This window comes from Macaca fascicularis, chromosome 14, assembly GCF_037993035.2.
Source record: "Macaca fascicularis isolate 582-1 chromosome 14, T2T-MFA8v1.1".
Lineage (NCBI taxonomy): Eukaryota > Metazoa > Chordata > Mammalia > Primates > Cercopithecidae > Macaca > Macaca fascicularis.
Genome location: NC_088388.1, coordinates 7,590,099 through 7,605,924, shown reverse-complemented (window position 1 = coordinate 7,605,924; position 15,826 = coordinate 7,590,099). Strand labels below are relative to the sequence as shown.

Genomic DNA, 15,826 nt, shown 5'->3' with positions numbered 1-15,826 from the left:
TTTTTAAATATTCAAATACTTATAATTCCCTACCTTATGAAATTATTTTTGCGCTGAAAAGTTAGCTGTCAAGAAAAATTCAAGGAAAAAAATAGTCTTTTATATTCACTTATTTATGATTTCTGGTGCTCTTCATTTCTTCCTGTATAGCTGGGTTTCTATCTTCAGCCTGAAGAAAATCCTTTAGCAAATCTTCTAGCAACAGATTATTTCATCTTCTCTCTTAAAATGCCTTTACCTTAACCTCATTTTAAATGATATTGCACTGGAATATCTGGCTTGATAGTTTTCTCCTTTTTAACATTTTGAAAGATATTGTCAATTGTCTTCTGTGCTTTATTTATTTATTTATTTATATATTTTTGGAGACAGGGTCTCACTCTCTCACCCAGGCTGGAGTACAGTGGTGCAATCTCGGCTCACTGCAACCTCTGCCTCCCGGGTTCAAGCCATTCTTGTGCCTCAGCCTCCCGAGTAGCACTGGGATTACAGACATGCACCACCACACTTGGCTAATTTTTGTATTTTTAGTAGAGACAGGGTTTTGCGATGTTGACCAGGCTGGTCTTGTACTCATGGCCTCAAGCGATCCACCTACTTTGGCCTCCTGAAGTGCTGGGATTATAGGTGTGAGCCACCGCACCTGGACCTGGCCTTTATTATTTATGGTAAGAAGTCAGCTGTGATTCATATTATCCCTCCACTGTATATAATGTGTGCTTTTCCTCTGGCTTCTTTCAATATCTTTATCTTTGGTTTTTATCGTTTTGACTATTCTATACCTAGATGTGATTTTCTTCGCATTTATCCTCCTTGGGGTTTGCTGAGCTTTTCACATCTTAATATTTTTCGGCCGGGCGCAGTGGCTCAAGCCTGTAATCCCAGCACTTTGGGAGGCCGAGACGGGCGGATCACGAGGTCAGGATATCGAGACTATCCTGGCTAATACGGTGAAACCCCGTCTCTACTAAAAAAATTTTAAAAAACTAGCCGGGCGAGGTGGCGGGCGCCTGTAGTCCCAGCTACTCGGGAGGCTGAGGCAGGAGAATGGCGTAAACCCGGGAGGCGGAGCTTGCAGTGAGCTGAGATCCGGCCACTGCACTCCAGCCTGGGCGACAGAGCGAGACTCCATCTCAGAAAAATATATATATATATATTTTTTCTTTTTTCATGAAATTTTAGGGAATTTTAGGCCGGGCGCGGTGGCTCAAGCCTGTAATCCTAGCACTTTGGGAGGCCGAGACGGGCGGATCACGAGGTCAGGAGATCGAGACCATCCTGGCTAACACGGTGAAACCCCGTCTCTACTAAAAAATACAAAAAAAAACTAGCCGGGCGCGGTGGCGGGCACCTGTAGTCCCGGCTACTCGGGAGGCTGAGGCAGGAGAATGGCGGGAACCCGGGAGGCGGAGCTTGCAGTGAGCCGAGATCCGGCCACTGCACTCCAGCCTGGGCGACAGAGCGAGACAAAAAAAAAAAGAAATTTTAGGAATTTTGTCCATGGTTTCTCGATGTTTTTCTTGTCCTTTTCTCATTTTATTCTCCTATCCTCCTTCTAGGACTCCCATTACACATATTTTAGACTGGCTGATATTTTCCTACAGGTTTCTAAGACTTTATTCATTTTTCTTCAGTCTTTTTTTCTTTATTCTCCAGATTGGATAGTTTTTGTTATTTGTCTTCAGTGATTTTGCTGACTCTTCTGTCACCTCTAATCTGCTATTAAACCTATCCAGTGAATTCTTCATTTCAATGATTTAACTTTTCAGTTATAGAATTTCTTTTTGGTTCTTTTTGTATAGCGTTAATTTATCTGCTGACATTTCCTCTCAGTTCACTCATTAAGGCTGCCTTTTAAGCCTTTGAACATATTTATAATAGATTCTTTAAAGTCTTTCCTAAATGTAATATCTGTACCATATCAGGTTCTGTTTCTTTTCTTTTTTCAGAGACAGGGTCTCACTCTGTCAGCAGGCTGAAAAGTGCAGTGGCACAGTCATAGCTCCTGCAGCCTACAACTCTTGGGCTCAAGTGATCCTTCCACCTCAGCCTCTTGAGTAGCTAGGACCACAGGCATGTACCACCGCACCCAGTAATTTTTAATTTTTTTTGTAGAGACAAGAGTCTTGCCATGTTGCCTAGCTAGTCTCAAATTCCTGGCCTCAAGCGATCCTCCTGCCTTGGCCCCCCAAGTGCTAGGATTATAGGCATGAACCTGGCCCTCAGGTTCTGTTTCTATTAGTTGCTTTTTTTTCCCCCTTGACTGTGGGTTATCATTTCCTATTTCTTTGCATATTTAGTAAATTTTTTATACTGGACAATATGATCATAGTCTATATTATGTTATCTATCTCTGGAGAGTATTAATTTTTGTTCTAGTAGGCTATGCACCTTGACCTTGTGCAGGCTTGTTTTTATGCATTTTAAAGGGTAGGTTTGTAGAAAGCCAAAGTATTTTTCAAACTCTTCTAATTTGATACCATTTAGCCTCCAAACTCTGTCTCCTCTGTGGATTTTGTCAAGGCATGGCCTTAGACTTTTTTTGGGTGGGTCTAGAGCAGACTTTCATCTACAGTATGGTTTTCATTACTAGAGCATTATCTGTGGGGCATGTCAGCTAGACACTAGCAGTTTTAACAAGGTCTCCCCATTTCTAGCTACGCCTAAAGGCCAACATTTTTCAGCACTGGAAAATCTTGCTAGTATCTTGTGACATTCTCAACTCCATAGCACCTGCTCTTTGGGGAATCATATGTAGTCTCACTCTCTGCATGGATAGTCCAGACCTTGGCCAAGGACTCATGGGGAGCTCGTACACATACTTTAGTACCCGACTCTGTGCAGCTCCCTCTTCTCCAGTGCCCTGCCCTGCAGATTCCAGGTACTTTCACAACTCCAAAATCTATTCTCTGCCTCCTCAGCTTAGTGGGACCACTGTCCTCTGCTTGGGTTCCATGTTCCGGTTCTGTAGATAGGAAAATTTCCCCAGGCAGACACCCAGGGCAATCACAGGACTAACCTGGTGACTTTCCCTTCTCTCAAGGGATTGTAACCTTGTGCTGTCTGTTGTCCAATGCCTGAAAACAATTGTCTCATATATTTTATCCAGTTTTATAGTAGTTTTTGGTTTGAGGGCTCATTTGGTTATTTCATTAATGCTGGGAGGAGAAACCCCAGTACGTGGTTTTGCTATGTGTTCGTAATGTCATCTGATTGAAAATTTTCTATCTATTTCATCTTTAACAGTTGAAGACCTATGTGAAGAGGTAGCTTGATACTGATAATAATCTCTCATTCTTTCTCCTTGTCCCCACATGATCTCAGCAAAAACGCAAACTCATGTTTAAATGGACATGGTGGTTTGTTTAGTGGTTATTTGAGTGAGGACTTGTAGTTGGTAAACATTTTAAGTCTCTCATTTTGTAATGGTAGTTTGGCTCTCTTAAAAGTTCACATTTGGCTGGGTGAGGTGGCTCATGCCTATAATCCCAGCACTCTGGGAGGCTGAGGCAGGAAGATCTCCCGAGACCAGCCTGGGCAACATAGTGAGACCCTGTATCTACAAAAAATTACAAAAATTTCCCTAAGCAGTTTAATATAAAGAAAAAAAATTAGCTGGGCATTGTGTACACCTGTAGTTGTAGTGAGGCGGCAGGCTGAGGCAGGAGGATCCTTTGATCCCAGGAGTTGGGGGCTGCAGTGAGCTATGATCACACCACTGCACATAGCCTGGGCCACAGAACATGATCCTGTCTTGGATAGACAGATAGATGATTGATTGATTGATTGATTGATACATAGATAGATAGATAGATAGATAAAGTAAAAGAGTCCAGATTCAAAGTTACTTCAGATCTTTGAAGATAGTACTGGATTATCTTCTGGCATTTAGCATTGCTAACTCATGGGGTGTTTTTGCTATTTAATTTTTTTTTTTGGTAGCTTGTAGGGTTTTCTGCGTATCCTTGTTATTTTGGATTTCATTGCGATGTGTTAACTATGTAGCTTTTTAAATTTTTGCTTTTGCCTTGTTTTTTAGAAATTTATCATGCTTGAAGTTTGGTAAGATTGTTCAAATAGCACTTATATCTGTCTTTGTTTTATATTTCTCAGTCATTACTTCTTCTGGATCTATTTTTAATATCTCTTGCCTTTTTTTTTTTTTTTTGACGCGGAGTCTTGCTCTGTGCCCCAGGCTGGAGTGCAGTGGCGCGATCTCGGCTCACTGCAAGCTCCGCTCCCCCGGGTTCACGCCATTCTCCTGCCTCAGCCTCCCGAGTAGCTGGGACTACAGGCGCCCGCCACCTCGCCTGGCTAATTTTCTTGTATTTTTAGTAGAGACGGGGTTTCACCGTGTTAGCCAGGATGGTCTCGATCTCCTGACCTCATGATCTGCCCGTCTCGGCCTTCTTCTTTTAATTGATATAAAATTCATATAAACACAACCATTTTAAAGTATACAATTTAGTGGTTTTTAGTATATTTTCGGCGTTGTATAACTAATATTTTTTTTTGGCAGAGTCTCACTCTGTCACCCAGGTAGGAGTGCAGTGGCTTGATTATGGTTCACTGCAGCCTTGACCTCCTGGGCTGAGTTAATCCTCCCACTTCAGCCCTCCGAATAGTTGGGACTAGAGCTGTGCACCACCACACCTAGTTAATTTTTTGGTATTTTTTATAGAGATGGGGTTTCACCACATTGGCCACGGTAGTCTCAAACTGCTGGGCTCAAGTGATCCTCCCGCCTTGGCCTCCCAAAGTGCTGGGACTATAGGCATCAGCCACTGCTTCTTGCCTGTATAACTATTATCACTATCCAATTCCAGTACATTTTCATTCTGAAAAAGAAACCGTGTACTCATTAGCAGTCACTCTGCTTACTTTCATTCTCTATGCCTTGGCAAACACTAATCTACTTTCTGTCTCTGTCGATTTGCTTATTTTGGACATCTCATATAAATGGAATCATACAACATGTAGCATTTTGTGTGTGGGTTCTTTAAGTATTATGTTTTCAAGGTTTATCCATGTTGTTTCATGTCACAGTACTTCATTTCTTTTTATGGCTGAATACTCCCCATTTGGTTAAGCCATTCATCATTTGATGGACATTTGGGTTGTTTCTACTTTTAGCTATTATGAGTAATCTTGCTATGAGCATTCATGTACTAACTTTTCTTTTAAATTTGCTCTTTTACTGTGTCCAATCTAGCCATCCATACAGTTTTAATTTCAAATACTGAATCTTTAATTTCTAAGATTTCCTTTCTCTTTTTCTTTTCTTTTCTTTTTTTTTTTTTTTTTTTTTTTTGAAAGTCTTGCTCTGTTACCCAGGCTGGAGTGCAATGGCGCAATCTCAGCTCACTGCAACCTCCACCTCCCAGGTTCTAGCAATGCTCCTGCCTCAGCCTCCCAAGTAGCTGGGATTACAGGTGCCTGCCACCATGCCTGGCTAATTTTTAAAATATTTTTAGTAGAGACGGAGTTTCACCATGTTGTCCAGGCTGGTCTCGAACTCCTGACCTCAGGTAATCCACCAGCCTCGGCCTCTCAAAGTGCTGGAATTACAGGCAAGAGCCACCGTGCCTGGCCAATTTCTAAGATTTCCTTTTTTTTTTTTTTTTGAGACAGAGTCTTGATCTGTCACCCAGGCTGGGGTGCAGTGGCGCAATCTCAGCTCACTGCAAGCTCCGCCTCCTGGGTTCACGCCATTCTTCTGCCCCCACCTCCTGAGTAGCTGGGATTACAGGCACCCGCCAGTAGTCCCTAAGATCCGGATCTTAGGCGGATCACCTAGAGGCATGGTGGTGCATGCCTCTAATCCCAGCTACTTGGGTGGCTGAGGCATAAGCATATCTTGAACCCAGGAGGTAGATGTTGCAGTGAGCCGAGATAGCACCATTGCACTCCAGCCTGGGTGACAGTGTAAGACTCTGACTCAAAAAAAAAAAAAAAAAAAAAGTTCATGCCTGAGAGTCATTCTTGAATTTTTCAGCCTTCAGCTCTAAGTTAGTTCATGTACTAGACTTGTGTTTATTACATAATGAGTTGATTAATTAAAAAATACAAGAATATCAGAACTATCAATTCTGAAGCTTTCAGGCATTAAACATGACCTTGTGGAAATTAACAGAAAAGAAAAATTGATTTAGCAAATGTAAAATATTGAAAAGATGAGGTTAAATGTCCTAATCTCATAAAGTAATTCTAAATGTTCAAGCAATTTGCTGATGCATAGCCATTTCCAGTCATATTTTAAATCTTGTAGATAATCTTTTCATTAGAGAAAAGCCTTCTTGTCTCACCAGTTTAATAAACAAATCCAGAAATCCTGGTTCTTACCCACACTACTTGTTTGACTTTGTTGCCATTTCTTCTCACACAGAAATACAGTCCATACTGCCTGGAATCTCTGCAAAGCTGACTTGGACTTCAGAGGAAGGCAGCTATCCTCAGGACATGACAGGGGTAACACCTTTCCAGATGACTTTTGAGGCAGGTTTTGTTGTGGTCTTATAAATTACTAATGATTTTATTCTTATTTTTCTGCAAACCTAATAACAGGAAAGAAAAGCCTAGGTCCCTCAAAGTTCCAAGCTGAAATGAAATAAGGCATTGGTTCCCAAACTTGCCTGTGTGGACATTAGATCACCTAGGAACTCCCAAAATACTGTGGTCTGTGTCCCACTCTGAGTGATTGTGATTTAATTGGTCTGGGTGTTGTACTTATTAGTCTTCTTGGGCTGCGATAACAAAATACCACAGAATAGATGGCTTAAGCAATAGAGATTTATTTTCTCACAGTTCTGGAGGCTAGACGTCCCAGATCAAGGTGCTGTCAGGGCTGGCTTCTGGTGAGGCCTCTTTTCCTGGCTTGTAGACTACTGCCTTGTTACTGTGTCCTTACATGGCTTTTTTTCTGCGTGTGCATGAAAAGAAAGAGATCTCTAATGTCTCTTATTTTTATTGAAATTTTTTTTGGTAGAGATGTGGTCTTGCTATGTCGCACAGGCTGGAGTGCAGTGGCTATTCACAGGTACAGTCATCGCACACTACAGACTTGAAGTCCTGAGCTTAAGTGATCTTCCTGCCTCAGCCTGCGAAGTAACTGGTAGCTGGGACTACAGGTGGGAACTACTGGCACCTGGCTCTGGTGTATCTTTTTATAAGGACACCAGTCCTATTAAGACCTGGGGTCAGGGCCCTACCCTTATGGCCTCATTTAATCTTAATAACCTCCTGAGGGCCCTACCTTCAAACACAGTCACTTTGAGGGTTAGGACTTCAGCATACGGATTTTGAGGGACACAATTCCGTCCATAACAGGTATGGCCTAGGCTTTGGAACATTTTTTAGATCCCAGGTGATTCCTTTTTTTTTTTTTTTTTTTTTTTTTGAGACGGAGTCTCGCTCTGTCGCCCAGGCTGGAGTGCAGTGGCCGGATCTCAGCTCACTGCAAGCTCCGCCTCCTGGGTTCACGCCATTCTCCTGCCTCAGCCTCCTGAGTAGCTGGGACTACAGGCGCCCGCCACCTCGCCCAGCTAGTTTTTTGTATTTTTTAGTAGAGATGGGGTTTCACCGTGTTAGCCAGGATGGTCTCGATCTCCTGACCTCGTGATCCACCCATCTCGGCCTCCCAAAGTGCTGGGATTACAGGCTAGAGCCACCGCGCCTGGCTGATCCCAGGTGATTCCTAACATGCAGATGAATTTGAGAACCACTGAAATAAGCCTTTATTTGAATTTGGATCTCCTGATAAAGAAAATAAAAAGTGACTCCCGGTGCAGATCCTACTTGGATACATTTTTATTAGTTTGGTTTAGAGATCTCTTTATTGACTTATTTGTAGTCCAGATTTATGAGGGTGATAATTCACTCTCCATTCCCTTTAACAGTTCTCTCATCTCCTATTTTCTTTCCTTGGAGTTGGTGGAGACATAACGAATTAGAGTGCTATAAACATTCTCCTAGAAGCCCTTGGGCAACCTTTCTCCATGTTTGAATAATGATATGCTCATTCTGAAAGGAATGGGTATGGTATCAGGACAACAGATATCCCTAGCTGTGCCTTATCTTCTTTAGGAGAATGGAGGGTAAACAATCTGGAGCAATTAATGATTAGTCAGCTCTGAAACTATTCATGTCAAGTAGCAATAAAATGGTGATTCCAGTGAACCAAAAAGGGCATTTCTAGGAAATGAGGTTCTGTGTTTCAGTCAGCCTGAACAAGCAGTAATTTGTATACATAACATTTAGATACATTGTTTAAGCATCCTGACAAGTCTATGAAGTGGGTTGGATGAGGATTATCACCCCATTTTACAGATCAGAAAGTTGAGATTCAAAGAACTTGACTGACTCTCCCAGTGTCATACAACAGTTAAGTGGCAGAATTAGAACTTGAACCAAAGTCTGACTCATATAGATCAGGGCTATTTCAATATTTACTTATTCATCCAGACAGGTGTGTTTGTTCAAGTCAGTATCAGTGAGCTAGATACTATCTGTAGGTACATTGTCTTAAGATATGTTACTTGATCCCAAGAAACTTGGAATATAAATAGAAAGATCAAGAAGTAAACACATAATTACAATACGGTGTGATTCCCAGGATGGATGATAGAAGTGAGCCCTGAATGCTATGTTAGCATGGAGGAAGGGCACCTAATCCGTGGGAAGAGGTTGAAGTCTGGAGGTCTTGACAAGACTGAAAAATGGATTTGCTGGCTGTAGGAGATTCTGACACTTGAAAGAATAGGAAGTTGTTATCAGAGTGATAAAATTTCTCTTATTTTTTTTTTCTTTATTGCAAAAGTAGTGTTTCCCTCAGAAAAATCAAAGCATGATCAAAACAGACATTTAGAATATGCATAATTTGGCCTTTCAAGGCAGCCGTTATTAATACCTTGGTATACATCTTTTCACAATAGAGTGGGGCATTTTAATTTAAGATTTTCAGAATGGAACAGTTCCAAGCCATGGCCATGGAAATAGGTGGCTGGGAATGAGTGGAGGTCAAGGTCATTATTGTTGAAGAGGTCAGGGAACTGCGAGACTAAGTTATTGCTTAGGCTGGTTATCTGCTTGGATATGGATGTCAGTCAAGATGATGACAGCATTTAGCGTACAGAGGAAAATTGTGAGCTTAGTGACCAGGAGTCAGCTGGTGATGGAGATGAAAAGTAAAAGAATAGTATAGTCAAATAGCATTAGCCTCAAGGGAACAAGGATTTCCTCACGGATTTCTTCCATTATATCTCATTGTTTTTGGTACTGTGCAGCTATGTAAACAATATTTGAATGAAGAGAATGGGAAGAGATAAATGGGAGATTGTAAAAGATTTCATCATGGACCCCTCAATTGAGGAGAAAGGTTAAGTAACAAGGTTCACAGCAAAGACTAACAGAGATATCCATGGAAAAGCTATAATAAATGATCCATTCATTTGGGCCTGCGAGGAAAGTTAATTGCAAGGAAGACTGAGGAAGAAATTTCTTCATTTAGGAGAAATATTGGGTTTTGTGTTTATGCCCACAGCTAGTCTTACATCTTGGGGTTCATTAGGCTGGGTAATATGTCCCTCCAAAAGCAATCTGATTTTATAAGATCTTCTCGACAGCTTTATCAAGTTTAATATTTATTTTTGTAATAATACTAAGTGATCAAGTGAATGGAGTATACATATATACATACAAACGCATATATGCACAAACATATCTATATATTTATACATCTGTACTTCTGTGTGTATGTATCTAAGGTAAGATAGGAAGAGACAGACTTTCTTCTAGAAAGTAATATAAGGACTCATGACTGTGTAAGTTCATATTTAAAAGCATACTTCTATATTCTGTCATATAATTAGACATATTTAAAGGTGAAGGCTAAAACCATATGATTCAATAGTGGTTTCTGTTGTGCAGGGCTGGCAGCATCTATTTTTTTCATAACAGTAAATAAGTAAGTTCACTGCTTCTGTAGGTATGTCAGGCTGGGGTACTGGGTCTCTAACACCCAACACCCAACACCCAACTGTAAAAGACTTTGTCGTCTCTCTCTTCCTCTCTCTAATAATTCTTTTTTTTTTTCTTTTTTGAGACGGAGTCTGGCTCTGTCGCCCAGGCTGGAGTGCAGTGGCGTGATCTCAGCTCACTGCAAGCTCCACCTCCTGGGTTCACGCCATTCTCCTGCCTCAACCTCCCGAGTAGCTGGGACTACAGGTGCTTGCCACCATGTCCAGCTAATTTTTCATATTTTTAGTAGAGATGGGCTGTGTTAGCCAGGATGGTCTCGATCTCCTGACCTCGTGATCTGCCTGCCTCAGTTCCTAAAGTGTACATCTTTAGGATTACAGGCATGAGCCACCACGCCTGGCCTCCTCTCTCTAATAATTCTATAAGTGGATCTTAAAAGGGGCCTCTAACCCCTTTTAAGGGGTTAGTTGTGTTGTATTAACTATCCTCTCTGACCTGACATTAGTCACTTTATCCTAAGTCTGGGTTAGGTGTCAGTCCTTCTGCTGTATTCCTTTAGCACCTCATTTATCTAAATTTCAAATTGTCATCTAAATTAGTCTGTCACATCTACTGAACTGTGAACTCTTCTGATTCTGAGATTGTCTTATTTATTTTTATAAGCCCAGGTACATAATAAGACACATTAATATTTTATGAGAGAGTAAATGCATATATTGGATAGTCATACATAAGCATTGCTTGTCAGGCTCTATAAAAAATATTGATGGATTATATATTACCCTATTCAGATAGCTACCTGTATACACAGAAAATGAACATTTTTGGAGAGGCAGCACTGCGTTAGAATGTGGACTTTGGAGTTAGTCAGCTCTAGTTATGAATCCCAGTGCTGCCACTTAACTAGCTGTGTGTGACCTTGGACAAATTAATTAGCTTATTGAGTCTCATTATCCTCTTCTATAAAATGGAATTATTTCTTACTTACATAGAAACTGCTTGACATGTAGCAAGTATTCAGTAAATATCATCATTATTCATTGTAGCCTGTCTCCAGTAGTTGCTCAAGGAACTTTCACTTCGGTTGTCTTACTGTTAGATATAATTAGCCCTCTCTATGATACGCCCTATAATCACCAAGGTTACAAAGCTTTGAAACTGTTCCAAGAAGTTGTTTTGGAAGTGGTAAGTACAGAAAACGCTTTAAAGACTATTGCTTTTTGGTTTAAACATTTTATACTAAAATTTCAAAAATGAAGGATGTGACTATGATATGTATACAGACTGCAGTTATTATTTAATTACCACTGTTTACATGCCTGAATAATCCTAGATGTGTTTACAGAATTTTCTAATAATCCCCTATCGATTTTGGTAATAATTTTTTTTTTTTTTTGAGATGGAATCTCACTCTGTCACCCAGGCTGGAGTGCAGTGGCATGATCTCAGCTCACTGCAACCTCCATCCCAGGTTCAAGCGATTCTTGTGTCTTAGCCTCCCAAGTAGCTGGGATTACAGGCGCGTGCCATCATACTTGGCTACTTTTTTTGTATTTTTTTAGTAGAGATTGGGTTTTACCATGTTGGCCAGGCTGATCTTGAACTCCTGACCTCAAGTGATCTGCCCACTTCAGCATCCCAAAGTGCTGGGATTACAGGCATGAGCCACCGTACCCAGCCCATTTTTGTAATAATTTTTTCAAATACTTTTTCAATTTTTTTTTTTTTTTTTTTTTTCAGACAGAGTCTTGCTGTCACCTAGCCTGGAGTGCAGTGGTGTGATCTCAGCTCACTGCAACCTCCACCTTCCAGGTTCAAGCAGTTCTTTGCCTCAGCCTCCCGAGTAGCTGGGATCACAGGTGCCTGCCACCACTCCAGCCTAATTTTTGTATTTTTAGTAGAGACGGAGTTTCACCATCTTGGCCAGCCCTGGCCTTGAACTCCTGACCTGAGGATTACAGGTGTGAGCCACTGCACCTGGCCCAATTTTTTCTATTTTTAAATCCCAACCTATTGCCACAGTTTTTTACTTCTTTTTCAGTGTACTTATAAAAAACATTAAAAAGCCAGGTGCAGTGGCTTATGTCTGTAATTCTAGAGCTTTGGGAGGCCAAGGTGGGAGGACTGCTTGAGGCCAAGAGTTTTGAGACCAGCCTGGGCAACATAATGAGACCCTGTCTCTGCAGAAAATTAAAAAATAAAAATTAGCCAGGTGTGGTGGTACACACTTGTAGTCCTAGCTACTTGGGAGGCTGAGGTGGGAGGGTCGCTGGAGCCCAGGAGTTCGAGGTTACAGTGAGCTATGATCATGCCACTGCATTCCAGCCTGAGTGACAAAGCGAGACCTTATTTCTAAAAAAAAAAAAAAAAAAGTAATAAATAAAATAAAAATATTATAATAGCTTATCCTTCTATATTTGTGTGTTTCTTCTTTTTGTGTTACCAAATTTTGACATCTGGAACCTTTTTTTTTTTTAAAATATATACCTAGTACATGGCTCTGTATTCTCTGAGCCAACAATAAAAGCCTACTGATTTCTGATTGTATTTCTTCTTTCACTTTTTTGGACTTCTACATTTTCTAGGAGACTGTTTCTAACTTTGGTTTTAGGAACACTACAATAGCGAGTCAGTATAGGTAAGTGGTTAATGCTAAAGATTTAGAGCCAAATTGACCTGGCTAATCTTGGACAAGCTGTTTAACCTTTTTGAGACTGTTTTGTAAAACGTTTATTTTTTTTCCTTCATTTTTAAAAATCCAGATCCTGCACAATCTTTTATTTATAAAATTTGGGTACCTAATAGAGTTTTTGTGAAGGTTAAATGAGATAATATAAATAAGATACCTTAGCACCATTCCTGCAGTAGAGTCTTCACCTAGTGGTAAATCTTATATTTGTAGGGAAGTGTTTGTAGTATATTGGCAAGAACATGGGCAATTGGTATTAGAAAGACTTAAGGTCACTCAAAAAACAAAAAAGAAAGACTTACAGTCAAGTTCTGGCTGTACCACTGAACAGCTAAGTGACCTTAGGCATGTTGCTTAACTTTACTGAGCCTCTTAAAAAAAATCTACAAAGAAGGGGCCGGGCATGGTGGCTCATGTCTGTAATCCCAGCACTTTGGGAGGCCGAGGTGGGCAGATCACTTGAGGTCAGGAGTTCGAGACCAGCTGGCCAACATGGTGAAACCCCATCTCTACTGAAAATACAAAAAATCAGCCAGGCATGGTGGTGTGCACCTGTAGTCCCACCTACTCAGGAGGCTGAGGCAGGAGAATCGCTTGAACCCGAGAGGCAGAGGTTGCAGTGAGCCGAGATCATGCCACTGTACTCCAGCCTGGGCAACAAGAGCAAAACTCCATCTCAAAAAAAAAAAAAAAAATCTACGAAGAAGAGATTGTAATACCTACCTTTCAGGATTATTGTGAAGTAGTATATATATAACAACTGTATAATACTTGTCAGATAGTAGGTATTCAATGAGTGATATCTATTATTATTACCATGTATAATATACAGTTTCTTTTTTTTTTTTTTTTTTTTTGGAGACGGAGTCTAGCTCTGTCACCCAGGCTGGAGTGCAGGGGCACCATTTTGGTTCACTGCAACCTCCACTTCCCAGGTTCAAGCAGTTCTCCTGCCTTAGCCTCCTGAGTAGCTGGAATTGCAGGCGCATGCCACCATGCCTGGCTAATTTTTGTATTTTTAGTAGAGATGGGTTTTCACCATGTTGGCCAGGTTGGTCTCGAACTGACCTCAGGTGATTCGCCCACCTCAGCCTCCCAAAGTGCTGGGATTAAGGCATGAGCCAACATGCCCAGCCTATACTTTCAAATATATGGATCCTTAAAACAGTTCTGTGAGGTCAAAGGGGTAGGTTTTATCCCTGTTTTGCAGATCTACAATGAGGTCCAGAGCAGTGATTTTTTTTTTCCATGAGCATTTAATTTTTTTTATTTTACAGAACCAGTACTAAAACACAGGTCTTCTGACTTTTGAGCTTTTTGCTCTACAACTTTTCCATATAAATAAATGTTTGGATTAATGGATTGATGTCAAAAATAGGTTCCTTTTAGTGTTTGCTCCTTTGACTCCACTCAGATTCTTTTTTAAAAATTTCTTTCTAAAAAAGCAAAACTCAGATTCTTAATACAGATTGTTCCAAAGCACATTAGGATGGTGGAGTTATTCTTATCAACTTCAGTCTGAATTACTTTTAAATTTGTCCCCAAAGGTGGTTTTCACATTATGAATTTTACTCTGATCTTTGTTCTTGTGTCTCCTGAAGTTCCATGTAACAGATACTCTAACCCAAGAAGTGATAGCTATTTAGATTTTCTTTTGCATACAATTCTCATTCCCAAAGATGTCTCCCTTTGGTTGCCCAAAAAGCTTTCTGAGGTATAGTTACTGTTAGAAGAGAAAAAAAACCATAATTTAATTCATTTGTGCTCTTGAGATTGTGTATGTGTGGTAGGTGTTTTTGTTGTATTATTACAGGTTGATGAAAAGCCCAGAACCTTGATGACAGATTGTCTGGTTATAAAGCATTTTTTACGTAAAATCATCATGGTGCACCCTAAGGTAAGCTGTTGCTTTGTACAATAATGATTCTCTTGTTTAAGTCATTGTTTTCCAGAGACCTTTATTGTGTAGGACATGGACAGATATGATTGGTTCTTTTTCTTTCAATGAAGATGATTAAAACACTTAAAATTTGAGGTCATGGTGGCTCATACCTGTAATACCAACACTTTGGGAGGCCAAGGCGGGAGGATTGCTTGAGTCCAGGAGTTTACGACCAGCCAAGGCAACATGGTGAGACTCTGTCTCTACAAAAAAAATTTTTTTAATTAGCCAACTGTGGTAGTGAGCTCCTGTAATTCCAGTTCCTCAGTAGAGTGAGGTGTGAGGATTGCTTGAGCCCAGGAGGTTGAGTCTGCAGTGAGCCATGATTGTGCCACTGCCCTCCGGCATAGGTGACAGAGTGAGACCCTGTCTTGGGGGAAAAAAAAAAAAGACAACTTTCAACTTTCAATATTGAATTGATTTGGTTTCTATGTCCTTAAGACAGTTTTATTTATTTATTTATTTATTTTTTTTATTTTTAGAGAGACAAGGTCTCACTATATGGCCCAGGCTAGTCTCTAACTCCCGGGCTTAAACAATCCTACTTTGGTCTCCCAATATGCTGGGATTACAGGTGTGAGGCACCACATCTGGCCCAAGGCAATCTTTTTTTTTTTTTTTTTTTGAGAGACAGAATCTCACTCTTGCCTAGTGAGTGGCGTGATCTTGGCTCACTGCAACCTCTGCCTCTCAGATTCAAGCCATTCTCCTGCCTCCGCCTTCCTAGTAGCTGAGATTACAGGTGTGCACCACCATGCCTGGCTAATTTTTGTATTTTTAGTAGAGATGGGGTTTCATTTTGTTGGCCAGGCTGGTCTCAAACTCCTGACCTCAGGTGATCTACCCACCTCGGCCTCCCAAAGTGCTGGAATTACAGGTGTGAGCCACACCACACCCGGCCAAGGCAATCTTAATGATGGTTATGTGTTATAGCTGAGAAACCTCTGGATAGAGAGAGCTTTGTTTTGGGTTATTTTCAGTTTTTGGTTTTTTTTTTTAATTGCCTTATTGTATCACTTTAGATACCTCTTCCCTCCTCTGTGCTTTGTTTTTTGTTAAACCTAGATAATAAACCTTGCTGTTTATCTCCTTTTCTAAAATGACTATAAGAACAAATAAGGATTTTTTTTTTTTCCCCCTGAGACAGGGTTCTGCTCTGTCACCCATGCTGGAGTGCAGTGGCTTGATCTTGGCTCACTGCAGCCTCCACCTCCCAGGTT

General features: G+C 40.7%; 1 protein-coding gene across 1 annotated transcript in view; it reads left to right on the top strand.

The window, feature by feature from the left end:
* TOP6BL (TOP6B like initiator of meiotic double strand breaks) overlaps window positions 1–15,826 on the top strand; it is a 107,427-nt gene that overhangs the window by 39,297 nt on the left and 52,304 nt on the right. Inside the window, exons 4-5 of the mRNA XM_065529397.2 lie at window positions 6,386–6,495; window positions 14,478–14,561. Of these exons, the coding sequence (XP_065385469.1) occupies window positions 6,386–6,495; window positions 14,478–14,561 (194 nt within the window). The remainder of the gene's footprint in view (window positions 1–6,385; window positions 6,496–14,477; window positions 14,562–15,826) is intronic.